Below are 23,676 nucleotides of genomic sequence, written 5' to 3'. Positions count from 1 at the left end.
ACCCTGGGCAGATTCCTCTTGACTTTCTGTGTAAGTAGCAGGGGTCCCCCCTTACTTTTCTTCTGAGAGTTGTCTTTGCTTCTCAACATGTGGGATCCCTAGTTCCATGTAGTCCATGTCTTCCTCTCGTGGCTTATTGCCATGCTTTTTTTTTTTAAGATTTTATTTTTAAGTACTTTCTACTCCCAACTTGGGGCTTGAACCCACAACCCTGAGATTGAGAGTTGAGTGTTCAACTGACTGAGCCAGCCAGGTGCCCCTGCTGGCTTATTGCAGTACTTTGGTGGAGCCCATTTTCTAGTAGCTTTTTGAGAAAGTGTGAATAAATCTTTCTGACCTTCCATGTCTGAAAATGCTCTTTTCTAGAATTGCTGTTGAGGAAGCTGATACCATTCTGAGTTTCAGTCCTTGCTTGAGTATATTTTCCTCACTAGAAAAGTTGAGATACTGTCTTTATCTCTGATACTATGGAATTTCACACTGTACCTTAGAGGTCTGTTCCCCGACTCACTGTGATAGGATGTGTATGTTCTAGGGGGGAGAGTCCTATTCTGTACACTCGGAGGAGTTTTTTTTGTTTTGTTTTGTTTTTTGATGAGGCAGGTGGTTGTGGATTGTAATATGTTCTTCTAAAACTTATTTTACTTGGATGTTGGACTTTCTGTATTATTTCTCTATTTTCTGTCTTTTCCTACATTTTTTGGCATTTTTTCTTTTTCTCTGTCCTTTATTGCTGTCTTGCTTGAGTTGCCAGAGGAGTAGAGAATTATGTTTACCCAGTAAACATCTGGAAGGTTGTATAATCCTTTCATGTTCCTGTTGAGGCTCCACATCCGCCCAGATGAAGCCATGCCTTTTATATCAAATGGACTTGAGAAGAGATTTATAAAACAGCACGGCAGTCATTTTAGTATTGCCTTCCTTTCCTGAAGGATACTGTCAGAGAAGATCATCCAGGCTTTGGCCAAAGTTCTCCCAGCCTCAGGGCTTGCAGTATTCATGGCCGTAACCTTTAGCCTGATCTTTAACGAGTTCCTGCTTCTGCTCACACATAATCTGTATTTTTTCACTCGCTGGCTCTTACTTTGTGTTTGGGAGCTATACATGATATTATAAAAGAGCTTTAAGATATGCAAAGCTAGGTATTTTATCCCCCAAGTGATGAGGCCTTTTGCCTGGTCATCTCTTTAGGTGCCATGTGGTGGGCAGTCTCTTCCTCCTCCCCAGAACAGGGTGTGGTGTCGCCTGGCAAAGGGTGATCTATCCCGGAAGGCTACCGTGGGATTAGATCTTCCATGGTCCTAGACAGGATTCATCTGTGACTTCATTCTGAGGTTGCTTTGCTTATTAGTCACATCATAATATGACTTCATGATGAGGTCTCTGGACCTGCTTCTTTCTACACTGTAGCAGTTCGTTCTAGCTCAGGCCTCAGTTCTGCCACGGCTTTCCTTGTGGGGCTACCCTCTATAGTTACAGACTTAAAAACTGTTCTGTGCTGTGCCAGGTAACTGCTGCCCCTCTTTGTTTGTTTGTTTTTTGTAGTTTTATGGTTTTATGAACACATACAATGTGCACATGAGCTGTCTAATCATTTTCTTCACTGCGCAGCCTCGCATTGGGATTGGTGACTCTGATGGCCAGCTGGGCTGCTCTTTGTACAGTGGCTTTGTGGTTCTTGGAGGAGACATTGTGAGCAATCTCTGCACAATGAGCTTTGTTGCACATCAGCAGCACTTCAAGCTCCTTGACATTGTGGACTAGGAACTTCTGGAAGCCGCTGGGCTGCGTGTGCTTTGTCTTCTTGTTGTTCCTGTAATTAGTGTTGGGCATCAAAAGCTGGTCCTTGACTCTTCCGTACACCCTACTGTCAGTGCCTCTGGGTTTCTGCCAGTTGCATTTAATTTTGACATATCAGTCTGATTGGTGCTGGATGAACTTACTGGTCCTCTTTTTAACGGTCTTGGGCTTCCCCAGAGGTCTGAGGGCAACCGTGATGCTGGATAGAAGGTGGTGACCTTCACAGGCAGCATCGGGGAAGAGAGCAACCGGCCCTCTTGCTGTCCAGTTATATGTTGCTGTTTTCTAATGTTTGACTGTGATTTGTTGACTCTTCTACCTGGTTTCAGAGATTCGGAGACTCCTGGGGCTCGAGATGGAAAATCTGCTGTTAGATCCCATAAGAATTCTCTGATGTGACTTTGATATTATCTCTTACAACTTGCTTGTTTGCATGCATGTGCTCACGCGTGCGTGCGCGCGCACACATACACACACGCCCCCCCCCCCCCCACATGCCCCCCCCCCCACCTAGATGCGGCTGGATTTTCCTTGCCTTCATTCCTTTGATCTCTGGCAAGGCCTCTGGCAAGAACTTGGTTACCATTGTGTCCCCCTCATTACTTGTCTTTTTTCTTCCCAACCCCTCAGTCTCATTTTGAAAAGACCCACAAAACTTGTTCTTAGTAAAATATTATGCTTTACATATTCTTGGACTGGAAGTTTTTGAAATTGTGGAAATTATGCATAGAAGTTCATATACATTTGAGTTTTAATAATGACAGTTTGTACAGGAACACAGTACTTGCTTTAATGCAGACCAGGTGACAGAAGTAAGACTGGATTTTCCTTGGTTGACAGTTGGCTTTTTTATTGTAAAGGTGAAGTGGGTGATGAGATTGCAGCATGCTCCCTGCCCATAGCATCTGAGTGCTGGATTTGGAGTTAGCTCCAGTGTGGGGGTGACGGTTGCTTTCTCAGGGCTGTGTATTTCCCAGGCAGCTCAGAATTCCAAAGGCAAACCATAAATTTTTGTCATCTGATACCACAAAGTATAGCCAGGATTAAAGAAAAATGAAAATCGGGCTTTGAAGAGACAGAATCATGGTTGATGTTGGAGGAGGAATGGTAGTTTAGTGGGAAATCTCTCAGGGGATCCCTTGGTTTCCGGAGATGGGTTGCTCCCTTTTTAGGCTTCTCTCTGTCCGGTACATCCATTGCATTGTGGACAGTTCGTATGTAAAGTACACATCGGACCTTGCTGCTCATTTGCCCTGTCTTCCTGACTCCACAGCTTATGTCTTGGTGTATTGCCAGTTCCTGCTCTGTCCCACCTTCATGCCTTGTCTTTAGCACCCCCTGCCTGCCCCATATTTCAGTCACCCGCAAACACTTGGCCATACCCAGAACAGGTTAGACCTGTCCCTCTCTTGGCCTCTGTAGGAGTCCAGCCTCTGTTGAAAGTGTGTCTGCCAGGGCTTAAATGTCATCTCCTCTATGTCGCTTTCCTCTGCTTGTGCTCAGGATTGTTTCTTTCCATGTGTTATTAAAATATGTTGCTTCCTTTTTACTGTAGATACTTTACAGTGTGTTTATCTCAATTAAAACTCACTGGTTCTGTCTCTCTGCTTCTGTACTGTATTCTTGCAGGGCCCTTTGAGACCAGGTCTTGACGCCTAAGCTTATCCTTGCGCCTTCTGAACGACTCTTCTTGTTATGAGGGCCTTCTCCCTGCTATGAATTTCCTGAAGCTACTGGAAATTTCTGTCTTGTTCTCTGTGCTTGCAGGCCTATGTCTGCTGGCCTGGAATTCTTTTTGCTATAGCATCACCTATTGAACCCTACCTGTATTTTGGGCCTCATGTATAAGGAAATCTTTCTGGTCACAATCCCCTCTCTTGAGCTCCCTTTCTGTGGAACAGGCTTGGAGTTGATACCTTTCATTCTCTGTGTTTTCTTTTCTTTTTTTTTTTTTTTTTTCCAGTTTTATTTTATTTTTCATGCGGTAGGGACCATTTATCGTATTATTCCTGTATTAAAGTACCTGCTGATTAATGAAACACATACTAAATGGAATTGACTGCTTTATCACTCTCAAAGAAAAGCTGAAATATCAAATAAATTACAAAGTAAAACTGAAAACGATTCTGGAATATCTGGGAGGTAGAAATGTGATTGTCTTTGACATATTCTTTGGAAGAAGCAGTTGCAAAGCAAATACAAAGAAACTGGCTGAGAGTTTGTGTGGCCTTTCCTCTAAGGAAATACTTATCTCTAGTAGGCATGCTGATCTTTAATTACTCTAGTCTTTGGGTGGGGGCTGGGGAAGGGCACCTGTAGGAAATGGAGAAGCAGCTACTGGGTGGACCCATTCCAGTCCTTTGTGATCTTTTCCCTTGGTACTGAGTGAGAGCTGCCCTCAGAGTCCAGCTGTTACTTTTGTGTTCCATGTTTTTGCCTCTTCATGTAAAATTAGAACATTTGCCTAGGCATTCAGCTTTGCTGTGAGGAGGAAGTTTATCGTTAACATACAGCACAGAAGTGACCTCCCTTTAGAGTGACACTGCATGCTCCTATTTGGAGGTCCTTTGCTCCCTGGCTCCTTCTTGTGGCATGCAGCTTTCAGTGTACTAAATGAGCAACCACCCACCCTTCTTGAGCCCAGCACTTCCCCATTTGGGTCTTGTCAGGCGCTGCCCAACCAAGTTCCTCGAATACCTGCATCCAAGCCCAGGGGTGTGCTGGATGCTGACACCCACTCCAGGTGTCTGGATGCTGGCAGTACAGTACGTGAGCCAGTATGTGCAGCCTTTCAGCAGCTCGATTTGCCCAATACAGCCTGTTCCCAGGTTGCTTGTAAACTTGACTAGAGGTATGGAGTAACTATGTCTGCTGCTCCTGGAATAAGTAAGTTGTTTTCAATCTAAATGGGGGCGGTGAAGGTTCAGTTTACTCCAAGATGATGGGGAGTCTCCTGGCCTTTTTATTTTTTCTTTTTAATTGATGAAACATTGTTTCCCAATGTATTTGAGGGACCTAGGCATTTTTTTCTTCTTTATATTTTTTAAAAAGATTTATTTATACATTTTAGAGAGTGGGGAGAGGGAGAGAGAATTTTCAAGTAGACTCCTGGCTGAGCACAGAGCCCAGTGTGGGGTTCCATCCCATGACCTATGAGATCATGAACTGAGCTAAAAGCAGGAGTCAGACACCCAACCAACTGAGCCACCCAGGTGCCCCTATAATATTTTTGAGTTAGCTTAGAAAATGAAATTCCCAGAGACATGTGCCTGTTTTACAATTTGGCAGGGTATATCGAAACCAGTAGTGAGCCGCTTGGTGGCCCTCCTGATTCTAGCCCTTCATTGTTTCAAGGTGAAGGATGGGAAAACTTCCCTTTTATTCCTACAAATATTTCTAAATATTAGAGGCTAAAAAACAGTTCTAGTTTTCTTGTGACTTCCTTTTTTAAGTTGAAGACTGTACAAGTTACTTTATATATGTAAGAATAAACATGATTTCTTGTGTATGTTTACATTAGAAGAAAGGGAAAACGTGGCCCATAATCTGTCCTCACCAACCCCACATTGGCCCTGTGTGGAAAAGGTGGTTAACTGTTAACTTTGGCTGTGGAAGGAGATTGGGGGGAGGGTGGTTATTTTAGTACCAAGGGAGAAACTCTGAATCATAATTGTAGTCATATATAATTAGAACTGTTTTGTCCAGGAGAGCACCCACTGGCCACATATGACTCTGAAGCATGAAATGCGGCTGTGGCCCAAATTGAGATGTGCTCTAAGTGTAAAATACACCCAGATTTTGAAGACTTCGTACCAAAAGAATTACATGTTGAAATAATAATGTTTGGATGTATAAAGTTAAATAAAATATGCTATTAACATTAACATAGCCAGTTTCTTTTACTTTTTTGATGTGGCTGCTAGAAAATTTAAACTTGGGGTGCCTGGGTGGCTCAGTCGTTAAGCATCTGCCTTCGGCTCAGGTCATGATCCCGGAGTCCTGGGATCGAGCCCCACTTCGAGCTCCCTGTTCAGCGGAGAGCCTGCTTCTCCCTCTCCCACTCCCCCTGCTTGTGTTCCCTCTCTCGCTGTGTCTCTCTCTCTTAAATAAATAAAGTCTTTAAAAAACAGAAAATTTAAACTTACATGTGTCTCTTATTGTGGCTCGTGTACTGTTTCTTTTGGGCAGGGCCATGTTAGCCGGTAGGCGGAGTCCGCTCTGTTCTAGCAGTGGGGAGCCAGGGGCCTTCAGAGGAGTGCACCTGCTGAGGTGCACGGGGGTCTGAACTCCCACGGTACATGCTTGTACACCTTTGTTTGAGATCATGAAAAATCTATTACGAATATTCCCTTCGTCACACGCATAAATAGAAAAAATATGAAAAATTAATAACAGTGTGTAGATTAAGTCTCCTCCTTTGTGTTGTCTTGGACGTCAGCTACTCCTTCTCCCGTTGTAGCTTGTACTCCGTATATTGAGGGGACTGCAGCTATGAAACTGGAAGAGCTGACGTTAGCAAATATTCACTTAGGCCATGGGATCTTGGTGATTCCAATGGGGCCAGTGATGACAGGGTGTGGACAGGCTGTCTTCATGCATGTGCCACCCATGTGGTCTCAGGGCCCCATGCCCAGAAGTGTTTGCTTTCATGCTCAGCTGTTCTTCATAAGCTCAGAAATGCTTAATAATCTTGGAATCTGTTTTTGAATCTTTGAATATTTTGCCCTGGGCCCAGCCAGCCCTGCGTGCAGGTGTTCCACAGTTAACAGTAGTGTGTGGTGGGGCTTTTATGGAGTAGAGCTTCTCCTTCTGGGACAGAACATTGCTAACTTTAGGCACAGTTCTTAGGAATAGGAGGGTTTGAATTTTAAATTCATTAACACTCTTTGTTGTTCCCTCAGTTTGCTTCTGTCATTTGTAGGCAGGACAATCAGCAGTTTCTCCTTTCAGAGTGCGACTAGTTTATCTTTACCGGTGTTTGTCCTGTCATTTTGTCTGGGCTCCTGTTAGAAAGTGATACAGTATGTTAAATTCTATATCTGTTACCGTGAGCAAAAACCCTCTAATACCAGCTTGTCCACAGGGAGTTTCTGAAATAAATAACATAGTCACATATTTGCATCATATGCTTTTCTCTGTTTCTCATGGTTATGTAATTATTTTGAATATGCTTTGTTGCAGTTTGTTGCAAATGATCAACAATAGTTTAAATCCAGGGCAAGAGTAGCAGCAGCATCTGGGAACTTGCTAGAGACAGAATCTCCGGCCTGATCCCTGGTTTACTGCATCTGAATTTGTGACTGTGTTTTATCAAGACTCCTAGGTGTTTCCTATGCCCAGGAACATTTGGGAGCACTGGTTTAAACCTCCCACGCTTGTGTGGGGGGCATGCTTATTGCACAAGCGCTTCCCATTGCCGCGGTGCCTGTGTGGTCCAGCTCCCGTGCCAGGCCATTCCCAGCGACTCTCACAACCAGTCTGCGTGGTGAGGGTACTGAGATGTAAGAGAGGTAAAGCCACTTTCCCCAGGCTTCGGGGCCGGCCAGTAGTGGAGCCGGCCTGGGAATCCAGGTCTGCTTAGATGCTTAAAGTCCTCACAAGGCTGGGGAGGAAATGCTGTTGATTTGATGAAAGCAAGTGGTTGTAGGTGATTTACTTATACCATAGTTGGGCCCCCATTAATATACCATGCTGGCGGCACCCTGGAAAATTCTTCGGAGAGTCTGATGCTCTCCTACCTTTTACAAAGAATTTAAGCACATGACTGTACTAGTTCCTGTGTCACAGACACCGTGGCACCTTTTCTCCCAGAAACAAAATGTTGCTGCTTAACTGCTTTGAAATAAAGGTACCAAGGGCCCAGATTTTGCTTCCAAGAAGGAAGCTATTTCAATAGTCTTAGAGGAACTTTAATTAAAGTGGTTTATGGATCCTTTGGTCCCGTTTTGTGCATGTAAGATGGTCGTTTTTACCCATGTCTTGGGTTCTGGGGAGTGCAGAGCACAGTAGAGGCCGTCTGCAGCAAGCTGACAGGTCAACTACCCTGTGACCCGCCTACCTGACCTTCAGCTCTTTTAGAGAAAACCCTGCTTGCAAGCTACATAATCCAATTTATAAAACAATTCTAAGGGGGCGCCTGGGTGGCACAGTTGGTTGGGCATCCAACTCTTGGTTTTGGCTCAGGTCATGATCTCAGAGTCGTGAGATGGAGCCCATGTTGGGCTCCGCACTCAGTGCAGAGTCTGCTTAAGGCTCTCTCTCCCTCCCCCTCTGCTCTTCCCCATCGTGCAGGCGTGTGCACGTGCGCACGTGTGCACGTGCTCTCTCTTTCTCTCAAATAGATAAGTAAAAATCTAAAACAAAACCCAAAGAAACGAAACAACTCTAGGATTTTGAAGAAAGATAGTTTGGTTTCATTTACCATTTCCCTCTTTGTCTTAATAGAAAAGTCTGTGATTTGGTTTACTGTAAGAAATTGTTTCCCCTTTTATCCCTAAATCCTATTCAGGTATAGCCAGGATACGAATTTTAAAGTGTATTTATAGTAAATAAATACAGTTTTGTGTTGAGGTGCTGGCTCCTTTCAGTTTTTCTGAGTATCTTAGTTGTATTTTTGAAAGGACTCCCATTTTATCACAGGGCCCTGGTTGAACTTTGTAACTGTTCATACCTAGCTTGTTTCTACTTCAGAGGACACAAATAGAAACTAGGGTAACTAATTTACTGATGCCATTCATTTCCAGTCAACTTGCTGTTTGGCCAAAAGATAAAATACATAATGTTTGCTTAAGGAGTCTACTGTGGTTTTATTTTATTTTTAAGTTTGTAACGTACCCAGTTTAAAGAAATTGCACTGTGGAAATGTATATTTCAAAGTGTTCTGATTTAAAAAATGCTATTCTAATTCAGGATGGTGGAAAATGAAAGGACTTAGGCATTTTTTAAACAGTTGCTAAAAAATTCCTGTTCTTGTCTTAAATAAGTATAATAAAGTAAGAAGTCACAGGCTCTGGGTTTAGAGGAGCTGGCTGGTCAGGTAGGACATACTGCTGGAACACAAAGACCAGGTGTGTGATGGTTCATCGTAACACAGCAGGCTCTGAGGTTGGCGGGCAACTTTCTTCCAGGTGGTGATTTGGGGATGTGGAGGCACCTTCCTTTTTTTTTGGCTCTGCCATCCCTGAGAGCCTTTTTTGTCTTGGGCATCCAGCCAGATGCAGAGGAGAGCACATGGAGGTTTTTATAGTTTATGGCACACCTGGGAAGACATTGTCATGTGGCAATAGCTACTTGCCCAAGAAGTTGGGAACGTGGTCTTCGTAAGCCCCTAGGGAAAGGAGAATGGGTCTCTAGATATCTGGCCCAGCACCCTGTGACCGCACCCTGCTGGGTGGGCTGCGAAGGCCCAGGGTGGACACCCATGTAGTCTCAGAGATAAGGGGGGGGGGAGATAGAGTTAGTGGGAACCTGCTTTCCTCCTGAGCCAGGGACGCTAAACAACTTCTGTAAAGGACCAGGTAGTAAATATTTCAGGCTCTGCAGGCCACATTTGGTCTCTGTCACACATTCTTCTCTTCTTCTCTTTCCCTAAAACAACCCTTTAAAAATAAAAATGTTTAAAAAAAATATCTAAACCATTCTTAGTGTGCAGGCTGTGGGCTGGATTTGGTCTTTGGGCTGCAGTTTGCCAACTCCTGCTCTTATGTCATCATGGCTAATTATCAGTTTTCTTATAAATCCAGTATTTAATGAGTTACTGTTATAAGGTTGAAATTTGGGGGGTCAGTTTTTACTTGTACTACATTGATGTGATTATATTCTGATCCATAATTGAGGAGTATGGACTTTATCTAGTTTGTGGACATTCATAGTTTCCACTTGATGGATGTGAGTGTATATCTTATTTATAACTAGCCAATCATAAGTTCTTGATAATCAACTTTGCTTTTTTGTAATTGATTTCTTAGTATTTTTCATTATACTTTGCCTTTCTATATGGGATTACAAAAAATAAAGGCATACCATTTTATTTTTTAAAGATTATTTATTTTAGAGAGCGAGCGCGAGAGCATGGGTACAGGGGAGGGGGCAGGAGGGGGAAGAGGGGCAAGCTGACTGGCGCCGAGTGGAGCTGGATTTCCCAGCTGGGTCTCAGAATCCTGAGATCATGACCTGAACCAAGAGACATGTAACCCAACTGCACCACCCAGGCACCCTAAAAAAGCATACTACTCTAAATGAGACCTAATTTTAAAAAAATAAATAAATAAAAATAAATGAGACCTAATTTTTAAAAAATACTTCAGGCTAAATTATTAACTGTGTCCAGTTTTCTGAATTGAATTCAGGTGGAGAGACTGTTCTGTTAGATTATCAGAAATTTGATTTACAGTCCAAAATAAGCCCAGTCTGACCTGATGTCGGTGGAGCATGGGAAAGTATTTGAATACACCTGGTAGCTTTTCAGTGAGTGACTTTGGTAAAGTATTTAAAATAAGTAATATGGGGACACCTGGGTGGCTCAGTCAGTTAAGCATCTGCCTTCGGCTCAGGTCATGATCCCACTGTCTTGGGATGGAGTCCCACATCAGGCTCCCTGCTTAGTGGGGAGCCTGCTTCTCCCTCTGCCGCTCCCCCTGCTTGTGCTCTCTCTCTCTCTCTCTGACAGATAAATAAAATCTTTTTTAAAATGTTAAAAAAAAAAAAAAGAAAATGAACTCTTTTGTCAATTTGTAGACATCCCAGGATGGATAAATTTTGATGGAAATCAAAATTTCCATGATTGACTTTGAAGACAAGGTGTACTGACATGGATGATGAGGTTTTTGGAGTTCATTAAGGTGCTTTTGTTCTTTGAGCTGAACTGGAGCTCCACTGTCTGTCCTGGGTGCCTGCATCTACCCCTAAAAACTCTGCAGGTTAATATATGCATGGAATCCAAATATGGCCTGTGACTTGTGTGTTGCGTCTGTGTGTGAACACAGCTGTTTGCATCGTCGTACACTTCAGTAGCAAGGAGGCGGCGGAGTGGTAGCATGTACTGTTTTTAGGATTTGCAGTCTTAAACTCGCAGATAAATGAGCCACATTGCTCCAGCAGAAGCATTGGAGACTATGCTGACAGCGTCACTTTGGAAAGCTCCTTTCTTTCCTCCTTTGGAGTTATCTTTTGCTATCCTTGTGTCTTTTTTTCCCTCCTTGTTTGATGAGGATAAAATGGCATAATAATGTCTCTTTTGTTTGTTTGCCATTTTCCATAATCTGAAAACCAAAATATCATTTATGGTTTTATTTCCACCATCTTTTTCCCTAAAGTTCCATTCTTTTTAGGGATATATCACCTTTGCCCTTATTTCCTTAGTAATTGCCTTGGAAGTAGAAGTAGATTGCTCTTGTGTTTGGAGTATGTGTTTCTGTCCTTCACTAACAAAAGTGTTACCCTCCCAGGGAGCGCTCTGCCTGCTCCTGGTCTTGAAGGCCAGAGGCCTAGCATGTGGGCAGTTGCTGACCATGCTGGGAGTTGTGACCCTGCTTTTTTAGCGTGTTCTAGGTCTTGTGTACCTAATTAGTGGCCTAATTGTTTGTTAAGAGGAGAGAGATGGCTGTGCCTTACACTTGTGTCGTCCACTGAGCTTTGTGGCGGACATTTCCACGTACAGGTTCCTCCGGAGTGAGGCATTGCTAGTCTGGTTTAGGTGAACTGTCACAGTAGCTTCTCATTCCTAACTGTGTCTTCCTGTTGCTGCTAACTTGATGCTAACATATTGCCATATGTGTCTTTTGAAACATTCAAAATTTTTTTTTGAAACAGGGACAACTTTTATAACACCATATTTCATAATCTTACCTAAAACTTGTTCTCTTAAGGAGTCCTTTTTTTTTTTTTTTTTTTTTTTTTAGATTCCTTAAAACTGCTTATATTTTAAACTCTGATTACATACGTAATAGTGAAGTCAGGTGAAGTGCATATACTTCTACAGGCTCTTGAGTGACCTGCTGTGGCACACATCTTTCTTCTATTCCTGGATTGATCAGTATGACTGGCTGTATACATAACATTTGTCCTCATGATGTCTAATTTTTAAAATATTTTTTTGAACAGATGTTCATGAAAATACTAAATCAGGGTATATTCCTTCCTGATCTAATATGGGTGATTTAGCAAAAATAAATACTTCTCAAAATGTATGTGTGCTATACATAGGTTATCACCTTTGCAGCTTCCTTCTACCTAAGCTCTTCCAGCACAGGATTTTACATGAGCACATGTGGATTTTAACATGTTTTTTGGTGATAATGGTAACAGGAGCCGCTACACTGGGTGGATAGTAAAGCTGCAGTTGATCTGTAGGTTTGGGGCTTACATGAAGTCAGAAGGTGTCTTACCAAACCCTGTGTCAGGGGTTCTGCAGTGAGCATCTTTGACGATAGGAGTGACTTGTGAATAGTCCTGTCCCTAATCAGGACTTCTGTTTGATGCTGTCATCTTGTCATGTGTTGCTCAAAAGTGGCGTTTGAAAGTGTCTTGTCATGGCAGCTGTAGATGACATAGTGACTCCTGTGCTTCCTGTTTCCGGTTGTGACTGGTCAGGACCCTCTTTAACTCTGTAACTTGAAGAAAACAAACTTCCTCTTCTCACTGGTTGAGGAAGGGTGGGAGGAAGAGGAGGAAAGAATATATATATGTGGCCCTGTTAATGTCCAATGGTTTTCCTGATAACTGAGGATGTTGGTTTCCCTCATTCATCAAGAACTAGGTTCCAGTTGTTTAGTTTCTTTATTAAGAATGGCACAGATTTTATCATTTTATGACTTTCAGCTGCGAAACTGCTCTCAGTGGCTGAAAGTGCTAGTCTGTGGTAGTGATTTATTTAATTCTTTAGTATTCTGAAGAATGCTAAATACTTAGGTCACAGTGCTCGTCATTTGTTGCTTGAAGATACTACTTCTGTGTAAGAATGTTCATCAGCTGTAAGAAAGGGTTTTCTTTCTTCCTTTCCCAGCATTAAATTCTTTTTTTTTTTTTAAGTATTGGGGCTCAAACTCATGGCCGTGAGATCAAGACCTGAGCAGAGATCAAGAGTCGGACACTTACCCGACTGAGCCACCCAGGTGCCCCTCCCAGCGTTAAATTCTTAACAAAGTGTGGATGGGTTAATGTTGTAGGTTAAAATCAACCCAAGTTTAAGCATTCTTTCAGCATTTTTAAGTCAAAATTTTTTGTTATCAATAAAACTATTTCCTGACAAGGAAAAATCCTGCCGATTTTACTTATTTAGAAAGCATTTTATAGGTTCAATATGACACTTATTTTACTTATGTGACTCAAGTTGGCATTTTAGATTGTAAAACTCAATTGAAATTTGAAAAATTAACATGTGAAGTTGAAATTTTATTTGAAATACTCTCTGCATTTTGTTTAGACCAGCATGTTTTGGAAATTTGATCTTCATTCATCATCCCACATAGACACACTTCTAGAAAGAGAAGATGTAACACTGAAGGAGTTAATGGATGAGGAAGATGTTTTACAGGAATGTAAAGCTCAGAACCGCAAACTTATAGAGTTTCTGTTAAAAGCAGAATGTCTCGAAGATTTAGTCTCATTCATTATAGAAGAACCACCTCAAGACATGGATGAAAAGATCAGATACAAGTAAGAAAATTCAATCTTCTCTTTAAGGTGGGACTGAAGTGAAGTGGGGGTAGAATATTATTCGTGTTGTCCGGCAATTCCCCAGGGCTGTTGTAGACCATTTAGAGTGTCAAGATGGTCAAGGGTGACAGACTCAGTGGAGCATTTAATCTGTTCTAGAACTGAGTCCAGTGAAATCACAGGGTTTTTAAAATGAGCATTCTAAATTGCAGTCAGGAGGCTTTGTGGAAGGGCAAAGTGCTTTATAAACAGTGATGAAGTTTCTGAAAATAGTAAGACGATTCAAGTAAGTATTTTCTCTTCTTTGCAAAGAGGAAGGTGGAGATTATGTGACTGCCCCAGATCACATGGCACATCTAAGCCAGAGCTTGGGTTATGAAGACTGTTATTGGTACAAGAAATTTTGACTTTTGTTAAGATAAGGGAGTGGGTCTTGGGGAACATCAGTGTGGCTAAATTGAAGTAGCTCGCCCCTTGGATCACTGCAGCGGGTTTACGTCCTCCCCACTAGTTTGCTCTGCTCAGAGCAGAGCAGTAGTGCCTGGCGGACCCTTCATCACCGTCTCTTCCGACACTTGGACCGCACATGCCTGGAAACCCTTTGTGAGCACTCCACGTGCATGCAAAGTATTGGGGTTTCAGTGAACTCTCTTCCCATATCCAACTCTGATTGAAGTATTTGACTCTTTCCCTCCTCCCCAGAAAATCGGACAGATTCAGGAACAAAAAGTCATTGATTATTCATTAAACAAACTTAATGGAATAGGAAGAATTAAGGCTTTTGGTAGATTATTCTTTGCCCTTTCTCCCCCAGTATCTTCCTCTTTTCAGATATCTTTTTATTTCTTTGTGGGGAGAATTTTGCTGTCAAAGAAATAAAACTTATTAATGCTTTCAGGTTCCTGGTGGCTTGGACTTTCAAGGAGGTGAAGTTACATTCTCTCCTGGCCATTAAGATTGGCAGCTAGCATTAGCGACAGCCTCCACTCAGTTCAGTGCCCTAAAAAAGAAGAGGAAAGGAATTTGGTAGCAGGAAGACTAGCGTACTCCCAGTCCCCAGAAGACAGACACTTTCCTGTTTTGCAGTTCTCTTCCCAGTGAACCAGGACGTGTGGGTGCGACTTCTCATGGGGCTCATCCTGGTAGGAGCCGATGTGCTATGGGCTTTGCATCCAGCCCACCTGAAGGGGTGTCTCACTCCCCTCTTAGAGAACTTGAGCCAGAGGGCTTTTACCCTTCTGGGGTTGGTGTCCTCACCGGCTGATTGAAACTCATACCTCTTTAATTAGGAAGAATAGGCACACCACACCTTAGGGAAGGTGCTTATCTTACCAAAAAGTAGTCATGGCTTTTGTAGTATTGCCTTGGCCAGTGCTTTTTTTGTTCTGCCTTTGAGGTTGTGAGAGGCAGGTGTGCCTCCCTGGACACATAGCCTTTTGGATGGTGCCATTTTGAGGGAGCATGACTTATGCTAGGCAGTTGAGTTCTCTGCTGAAGTTTGGTCAGGACGGAGCCCCAGCTGTGCGTAAGATACACGATACCACACGGCTGTATACACAGAGGGGTATTGCAGATGGGATCTGAAAGCTTTTTGGGGTTAAGGTTGACCTGTCGTCATCTCAGGAAATTTAAACTAGTGTTTATAGAGTCTGGGTGATAGAGTGCTGTATTTTGTGAATCTCATAACTTTGTATTAGTTAAACACATGGATTGAACTCATCACTGTTCTAAGTCAGTGATCATATACAAGGTATTAAAACATTTGTCATTTTGTGCTAACCTTTTTAATCTTAATGACAGATACCTCAGCTCTAAATAATTTAGCAGAAATTTGAACTAGCAGAACTTTGAGAATAGGTCCTTAAGTAGTATAATAAGTCCTAAAGCTAAGATGCTGTTGCTTGGGTCAAGGTTCCTACAGAGGGACTGCAGAGGGGCTGCAGGGAGGAGGAGAACCAGGAGGGGCTATCACCCTGGAAGCCAAGGGAAGCCAGGCTTCAGGAAGGAAAGATGGGACAAGCAGGTTGGGGGCCGCCCTTGACAGGCCACGTGACCACCCGTGTTTGAGCACAGAGCACTTGGCCCCATCAGTGTGGTTCTCTGCAGTGGTGGAGGTGAAAGCCTGGCCGGAACGCCTTTGAGGAAGAACCGGGGACAAAGCAGAGACAGCTCTTTCAAGAGTCTCCCGGAAAAGGAGCAGAGAGAGAAAGTGGGTGTTGCAGGCAGATGGGAGTCAGAAGAGGTGTGGTGGTGTTTTTATCCCTGGTGGGAGAAATAGTGGGATGTTTGTATGCTGGTGAGAGCCATGCAGTACGGAGGGAAATGACGAACAGAGGGAGTGGGCCACCCAGGGATGTGCTGTAGGTGGGAGGCCGTCTGATCAGAAGGGCAGGTGGAGGGCGGCTTTAGGAGTTGGCTCTATGGATAGGGAGGAGGAAGACGCCTAGATGCCGGTTGGGGTGCAATTCTCTTCTGATGGCTTCCGTGTTCTCACAAAGGAATTGAGATCAGAGCATGCAGTGGGTGAGGGGGAGACACCTTGCCACGGGGTGAAATGGAGGGTGTCTTTGGGTGCTTTAGAAGCTTGTTTAATGTTTAGGGGAGAGAGAGGAGCCCCAGCCTGTCCATAACCAGGACCTTGAGTATTATGTATAGTGCCCAGGCACCATATTCGTGCTTCTTATCTAAATTATATCTCAGTCACTGTGGAAAAATATGTGAAAAATTCATGAAAAAAATGTTTTAGACGCCCATGCCCTGTTCTGGACCTCGTGTGTCAGAATTTGGAGACTACACCCTATGCATTGGTTTGCCAGGGCTTTATTTGCCAGCAGTTTCAAATCGGGGCAGTTGAAGACACTGCACCCCCCACCCCCCCACAGCAGCATTTTGGAAGTTTTATAAAGTAGAAAATAAAGAGGAATAAAAACAGCTAGCTTTCATTTATTCCGGGCCTCCTTCTCAATATTTTGTGTTATCCTTCCCCATGAGGTAAAGGCTGTTGTCTTAATTTTGCAGACCTGTGAACTGAGGCCCAGGGAGGTTAAGTAACTTGTCCAAGGTCATGCAGCTTGTAAGTGGTAGAGAGAGAGTCTGAACCTAGTGGTGTGAGTCCAGAAGCCACACCTGCACCCGCTGCATTATCCTGCCCCTGGCATAATGGCGGCTTTTTGTTAACAGCATCATTGAGCCCACATGTTCCATAAAGTAAGAAAGAAAGACTTTAATTTGAGCCACAGAAGACAGCTATTTGATAATATGCTCTTCATGCCCACACACCTGCCAGTTCTGTTGTCTTTCTTTTCCGTTCTCTTCCTCCCTCAAAGGTTCACCTGGGGACACTCTCCCATTGTTCCATCTTCCGACCTCACACCAGACCCTCTCGGGGCTGCGGCCTCTCCAGCCAGGGACCTCACAGCAGGCCGCCCTTGCTTGTCGTGGATGCCTCGAGGGGTGTTGTCTGTGTTCCAGACGACAGTCCTCACCTCTCTCCTGTCCCACAGCAACTTGTGGCTGTTTTGTCACCTCCCTGTCCAGCCGGCCTTTGACTTGCTGCTCCAAATGATGAGTTGGTCCTGGATCCTGGCTGCTTGGCAGGGAGGAGTAAAGAGCAGAGAAGTGAACTTGGGGGCGGCAGAGAGTGTCATGTGGGCCGGCCTCGGAGTCTGCATTTGTTGCTGTTGAAAACAGAAGAGAAATTGTGGTAAAAGGAGTGCATGGAGAAAATGGATTAGCTGTCTGGTTTTCAGAGAGAGAGTGCTCTGGGGGGTCAAAGGCAAGCATGCTTTAGGGGTGCAGCTCTTTCCAAGCTGTGGGGTCAGTGGTAGAGGTCTGTGTCCCACAGCAGTGAGCCCTGACGGTGGGCTGATCCCTGGAAGACCTGGGCAGGCTGGCATGGAGAGCTTGGGTTTTGTACATAGCTTTCCTACTTGGGTGACTCAGGCTGATGTCTTGTTCTCCACGTCCCTATGTTAGAACATTGGTTCTCTTAAGGTGTAATATAGACTAAACACTTGATAAGCACCCCCAAAGCAGCTTTTTAGTATCATTTGAAACCCATGTGAAAATAGAGGTGGCCGGTCTTGGAACCTGAGTGTGTCTTGAGTACTTATGAGGTGCCGTGCGTAGTGCAGTTCTCTGGAAACCAGCATCCCCCACAGTTGTCCTCCAGGCTCTGCTGCTTCCTGCTGGAGCTTCCTGCTGGGGCAGGCCACCGAGGGCTGATGATGGCTGTGGCCGGAGGCGGCCCACGCCTTGCCCTGCAGCGCCGCCTCCCCATGCTCCCAAGCCCTAGGTATGCTCTAGTTTTGTTGCGGAATGTATATCCTGTTAAAGCTGCTTTAGAAGTAAGTCTTCAGGTACAGTAGAAAATTCACTTTAATCTAGAGGTTGGACAGAATGGATTGAAATGGTTTTCTAATTCCCAGAGGTGATTTTGTTATTTTTCACAGAATTTTAGGAAGCCTTTCTGATTTGTGTTTTACTTTCTGTAATGAAACTGTTAACACAGATGATGATACAAGTGTCCTGTTCTTCTAGGTACCCAAATATATCTTGTGAGTTGCTCACTTCTGATGTCTCCCAGATGAACGATAGGCTGGGAGAAGACGAGTCCTTGCTCATGAGGTTATATAGCTTCCTCCTAAACGACTCCCCCTTGAACCCGCTACTTGCCAGTTTCTTCAGCAAGGTGCTCAGTATTCTTATCAGCAGAAAACCAGAACAGGTAAATACCATTTTCCAGAAGGTAAGTATTAGGGCTGATCATCCCCCTGAGATGATCCCCCAGTAATTGTGTTCTTGAGTGTACCTTAAGTCCAGGTTCTGTAGAGGAGTGTATTTTAAATATACTGACTTAACACTGCCTTACACATTCATCACTTAACATATTCTAACTTGACATATTCTTTTCTAAGTGCCTCACAGCTCAGCGTTGTAGTATACTTTGGTTTCCTCTTTTGACAAATAGTTAAAAGCAGGAGAACGTGGGGTGTCCATTTGTGAAGGTAGCGCCGTGGCTCAGACTGAGTGGTTGAAGGTGTGAGTGGAGTTGTAGTGACTCTGGGGAAGCGACAGTTGTTTTTTTTTTTTTTTCTTTCCCCTAATGATGCGCACAACACAAATGAGGCTTTGAATCAAGCTTTTCCACAAATGTAATTGATGATTAGTTTATACAAATGGTGATTATTTTCTGTTTTGAGTCCACTCAAAAACTTAAGTGTTTAACTTGAGATGTCTCTGTTTGTGCTTTTATTATTATTTTTTAAGTTTTTATTTATTTATTTGAGAGAGAGAGAGCAAGGGAGAGCGCGAGCATGAGCTAGGGGAGGGGCAGAGGGAGAAACAGACTCCCCGCTGAGCACGGAGCCCAAGTGGGGCTTGATCCCATGACCCTGAGATCATGACCTGAGCCAAAGGCAGACACTTACCCAACTGAGCCACCCAGGCGCCTCCAGACGTCTCTGTTTAGACTGCCGTTCCTGTCAGTAGTGCTGAGCAGAAAATCCTACTTTACTGTGGAGGGAACTGTCCCTTCCCGCTCCTCCTCCTCCCCCTCTCCCACCCCTCACATCTGTTTTGTTCTTAAACAATTCAAGATTTTCCAAGGGTCTAGTGTATGTGTAGTGGTTCTCAAAGTATGGTTTCTTGACCAGCATAATGAGTACCGCCTGAGAATTTAGTAGAAATGCAAGTTTGTAAGCCCCACCTCACACTTAATGAATCAGACACTCTGAGGGTGGGGCCCAGCGATCTGGGATTTTTAATAAGTCTTCTAGATGATTCTGATGCATACTAAAATTTCAGAGTCACTGCTCTAGTGGATACTGGTGTGTAGAAGGATGTGCTTACCAGGAGATATGATCCACTTCTGGAAACAGGCACCCAAGGAGCAACGAGAGCTTCCAAGTACAAACAGACCTGCCAGAGTGCAGCGAGCAAGGGTGTGATGCCAGGGCTGCAGTTGTTCCAACCGTCCGGGCCTGGCCTCCTCCCTCATGGAAAACAGGCTCCGTGACCTGTCCTTGCCATCAGAAGACATGGAGGGATGGGGCTATTTTAGGCCCAGTATGTCTGTCCTTTGCCAAGGCAAAGTGGATGCATGTTTTATTTTATAAAGACAAGATTGTTCTTTCATGTTCTTAATTAGGCAGGATTATCCTCCTGAATGTATTGAAATTGAGATTCTTTTTTCTTAGATAATAATCCCCAAATCATGATTACTGTAATACAGGCTGTCTTTCCCTCTTCCACTTTCTGATGAGAAATAACAGTAACTGCTGAGCATTCTAGCAAGTGCACACCGTCCCATCAGCCTGGGGTGCTCGTCCTTTCAGATGGCTGTTCCTGACATCGGCCTTCCACCTTCAACATGCTTTTTCTCTTCACTCCATTCTAGGGGAGCCCAAATTCACGGGCTCCGGTTCTCACCATACCTTTGATATAAGCGAGGATACTTGAAGCTTTCCAGGACTGAGTGTTTGTGCTGGCCTTCTGGGTCAGACATGCCTGGGCCCGGGTGATGGCATCTGCCGATGAAGTGCTGAGAAAGGGGCCTGCCAGCTCCATGGCTCCTTGTGCTTCTTGGCTTAGGACTCTTGGAATGAGAATGAGAGGATTCAGTCACCCTCACTCTTCTAGCTCTAGGAAAAGGTCAAACCTAACACCTCTCTCTCCGTTTGAGAATTGAGAGTGTAGATGAAGGTTTGCCATCCCATGAGATGTTCGTGAGGATGCATGCAGCTGCAGGTAACGAGGGAACTGGAGGCTCAGCCTGGCTTACCTGCTGCGGTCGTTCGTCAGTGCACGGCCCAGGCCGCCCAGCCGTGGGGTCCCTTCAGTGTCAGGGAGGGTAGCATCTCAGGTGTCACCCTCCATCGAGGACATCTTGCTGTCCTTGCTGTGCTGTCCACAGCACTGGCTACGGTTTGTGCCTTTGGGCTCCTGAGCTGGTACTTTTGCCACTGAAGCATGCGGTATTTTGGTCACGTCTGACCCTTTCCTCTTTCCTACTCTGCTGTGCTTTTAAAAACTACTGTGTGACTCAGTTGTGAGTGGAGTAATTGTATCTAACTTCCTGAAGGTTTATATTGTGACGTTTAACCTCCCTGTTCAGAGGAGCAGCCTGGGATGGTTGCACCTCCATTTGCACCGGATAGCATGAAGCAGTTTTTGTCCTCTCTGGCTCATCGACTTCTTCACGTGGGATAATGGCAGGATTTGTGGCTTTTGTGGCATACAGATCTAAGTTTAAACCTCAGGGCAGCCATGGTTTGGCTCTGGCAAGATACTTAACTGGTCTGCGCCTTGGTTTCCTTGTCTAGAACGCTGAGTGGGGCAACCCTACCTCGAGGGCTTCTGAGGGAGTTTGGTGAACCAGACTTAGCTGCTGCCACACTGGCCGCGCTGCTTCTGGGACTTTTGAAGAGACACTTGGTGCAGACAGACAGAAGGCTCACAAGGGTGTGCAGGACAGAATGCTCTCCCTCTTCTTGCACAGAAGAGAGCCCAGGTGGCAGTTATAACTTCTCGTGTCACTTCTGTGTAGCTGCCCATCTCTTCCCCACTCACCCTCTTTGTGTTAATCTGGTCAGGTGAACAGCTGGCCTCAAACCCACAAGTGATGTTGCTGTAGCAGGTGAGTTAGCCGCTTAGACCGACTTAAAAACACTTGATGTTTTGAATTTTTTTCTTACTTGGTAGGGACTAATTAGGATTTTGAATATTTATTCTGCATTTTAGTGTAGTCTGATGGACTTGCTTTATGTCCATAAACGGTTTAATTGTATATTCTCGTGCTTTTTATAGGTTATTCTTTGAAAATTAATAATGAAAGTGAACAGAAATAAAAGATTCTATTATGGTGTATTTATATGAGGAAATGTGTGGTAATTTGGGAGTTTTTTTCCTAAGGGTTTTGCATACTCTAACAATTAGCAGGCTTTCCAATTTTACATCTGATTACTAACTCAGCATTTGCCATTCCCTCCACTTAAGATGGTGGTGGGATTTGAGAGGGGGCAGTTTGAGGGGTCAGGGTGGAATACATTCTAAAGTTGATAGTTCCCCAGTTACGTGTCTTTCAGTTTTGGTTTGTTCTCCTCTAGATTGTGGATTTCTTAAAGAAGAAACGTGATTTTGTAGACCTTATAATAAAGCACATAGGAACTTCGGCCATCATGGATTTGTTGCTCAGGCTCCTGACATGCATCGAGCCTCCGCAGCCCAGGCAAGATGTGCTGAATGTGAGTAGAATTAGGACTCCTGCCCTGGGGTGGGGAGTGGCCCAGGAGCCAACAGGGCTGCTGGGTGTTGAGAGGGATTCCAGGGGGTTGGGAGGAGGCGAAGGTTGTCTGAGAAACTTGGGGGTGGGGTGGGGAGGAGGGCAGCGTGGGGAAGGAAGGTGGTTCCACGGTGTAGGAAGAGATTACCAGTTTGCAGGATTCGTTTTCGAGATGTGCACATCCGGAGGTGCCTGGGATGTTTCTTTGTGAGGGGTTCTTTACCCTTTGCCGGTTTGATTTTCAGTGGGAGTGGGGCAGTGGAATGGGTTGAAAATGTGTTTAAAGCTGGTCTTGTGGTAAGAGCAGAAGACTGGGAGTTACAGATCTCATCTGAGGATGCCATGAGGCATCGATCTTGAGAGCGTGACTACACTACAGGGTCATGGCCGCAAGGATGGGTTCGGGTGTTTCCAGGAAATCAGCCTTCAGGGTAACGTTCCTCTTGTGGGTAGTTTAGGATCATAGAAGGAGAAGGAGAATGGAGCTTATTTCCAAAAGCACACATATTTTAAAGTTTTGGTAGATGGTTATTTTAGGATACGTGCTCCTCTTGAAGAGCTGTCTTAAGTGGAATTTGGGTGGGAAGCGGGAGAGTGTGAGTAACTGGAAGACGAGGTTTCTCACGGGCTCTTATCTTTGCCCCTTCTTGTCTTCTGTCTCCTCCTTTTCCAGAACCTTCCCCAACCCACTCCATCCTTAATACTCAGCCTCGAACCCCAGCACTTACTCATTTCTTTGAAATTAGTTTTATTGGAAATACTGATTTTAATTAAAAACTCCAAGAACCAGAGGAGGGGCAGGAGGGTCTGTCAGGTGGTACTCCAGGAAAGGCATGTTCTGCTGAGGTGAGCAGGCACGCCCAGGCATGTGCTTGTGTAAGGGGGTGGGGTCGGGGCTGGGTCGGTAGAACCAAGCAGAAGTCTCTTGAGAACCATGGTCATTGTGAGGACACCAGCTGAGGATACCTAGTGAATGTCCTGGAGTTGCCTGTGGCAAGGGACCCTAAACTGGGGTGCTAGTTCCTTTTAGGTGTGTTTTTGTGAGTATCTTTTCTCAGAAGATGTTGAGGATTCCAGGAAAGGTTGTTGAGGGCAGTGAGAGAGGTCACCTTTACATTTGGATTGCTCTAGGGGGGAATTATTAAATAGAGTTTCTTAGAATTCCTTTGGTCACTTCTGGGTTGAATTTTGGGGCCATTTCTAAAGAATAGATGCACTTCTGGAGGGATGTAGTGACAGTTAGTAAAGGCTTAGGTTGGGGGAAGGGTAGCTAGAAACTCTGATTTGGGTGCCCGTCATGGGGGAGTTACTGATGGCTGCGGAGGCAGTAGGAGTGAGGGGCTGACCGTTTCATAGCCCACAGAGTTTCCTTCCTTCTCCCTTGGTGGTCATGACCCCCTGCCCATCGCTACTAAAGTGTGGCCCCAAGTGTCACCTGAGGACTCAGGTCTCACCTCTGCCCTACTGAACCAAAATCTGCATTTTGGCAAGATCCCCAGGAGGGTGATTCATGTGCCCATTTTGAAACTGATCTTAAAATGTAAAGTTGGACCTCTAGCTTTGTGCCCTCTAGTAGCTTTGTTTGCATTTTCCTGGGGCACCTTTTCTCTTTAAGGAGCAGGCAGCTGTGCCCTTAGCAAATGGTGTTTGATTTCTTGCCACCCAGCCCCATGCATCCGCCCTCCGCGCCCCCCTCCCCCCGTTTCCCTTTGACCTTTGGGTTTTGTTTTGAGGTTGTTTTTGTTTTTGTGTCCTTTCTTGGTTGTAAGTGCCTTGTTTATTATGTTGCCTCTGTTCCTGCCTAACAGTCTACTAGCTGATACTTAATTTATTCTCCCTTATTCTTCTCTTCCTATTTTCATTTACGGCAGTACTTCACGTGTAGATGAGAAAGAGCTTGTCCTAGGCAGGATACTAGCTCCTTACTAACTTACTAACTC

The 23,676-nt window shown here is 44.5% G+C and overlaps 1 protein-coding gene across 21 annotated transcripts in view; it reads left to right on the top strand.

Annotated features, from left to right (window-relative positions):
* PPP6R3 (protein phosphatase 6 regulatory subunit 3) overlaps positions 1–23,676 on the top strand; it is a 139,184-nt gene that overhangs the window by 51,377 nt on the left and 64,131 nt on the right. For all 21 annotated transcript variants that reach the window (XM_025878418.2, XM_073883368.1, XM_025878417.2 and 18 more), the window contains 3 exons: positions 13,223–13,455; positions 17,995–18,181; positions 21,561–21,698. In XM_025878418.2, the coding sequence (XP_025734203.1) occupies positions 13,229–13,455; positions 17,995–18,181; positions 21,561–21,698 (552 nt within the window). In that variant the 5' untranslated portion in view covers positions 13,223–13,228. The remainder of the gene's footprint in view (positions 1–13,222; positions 13,456–17,994; positions 18,182–21,560; positions 21,699–23,676) is intronic.

The sequence above is a fragment of the Callorhinus ursinus genome, unplaced genomic scaffold (assembly GCF_003265705.2).
Source record: "Callorhinus ursinus isolate GAN/ISIS: 27379988/994484 unplaced genomic scaffold, GSC_fseal_2.0 scaffold51, whole genome shotgun sequence".
Classification (NCBI taxonomy): domain Eukaryota; kingdom Metazoa; phylum Chordata; class Mammalia; order Carnivora; family Otariidae; genus Callorhinus; species Callorhinus ursinus.
This window is presented reverse-complemented; position numbering and strand designations above follow the sequence as displayed.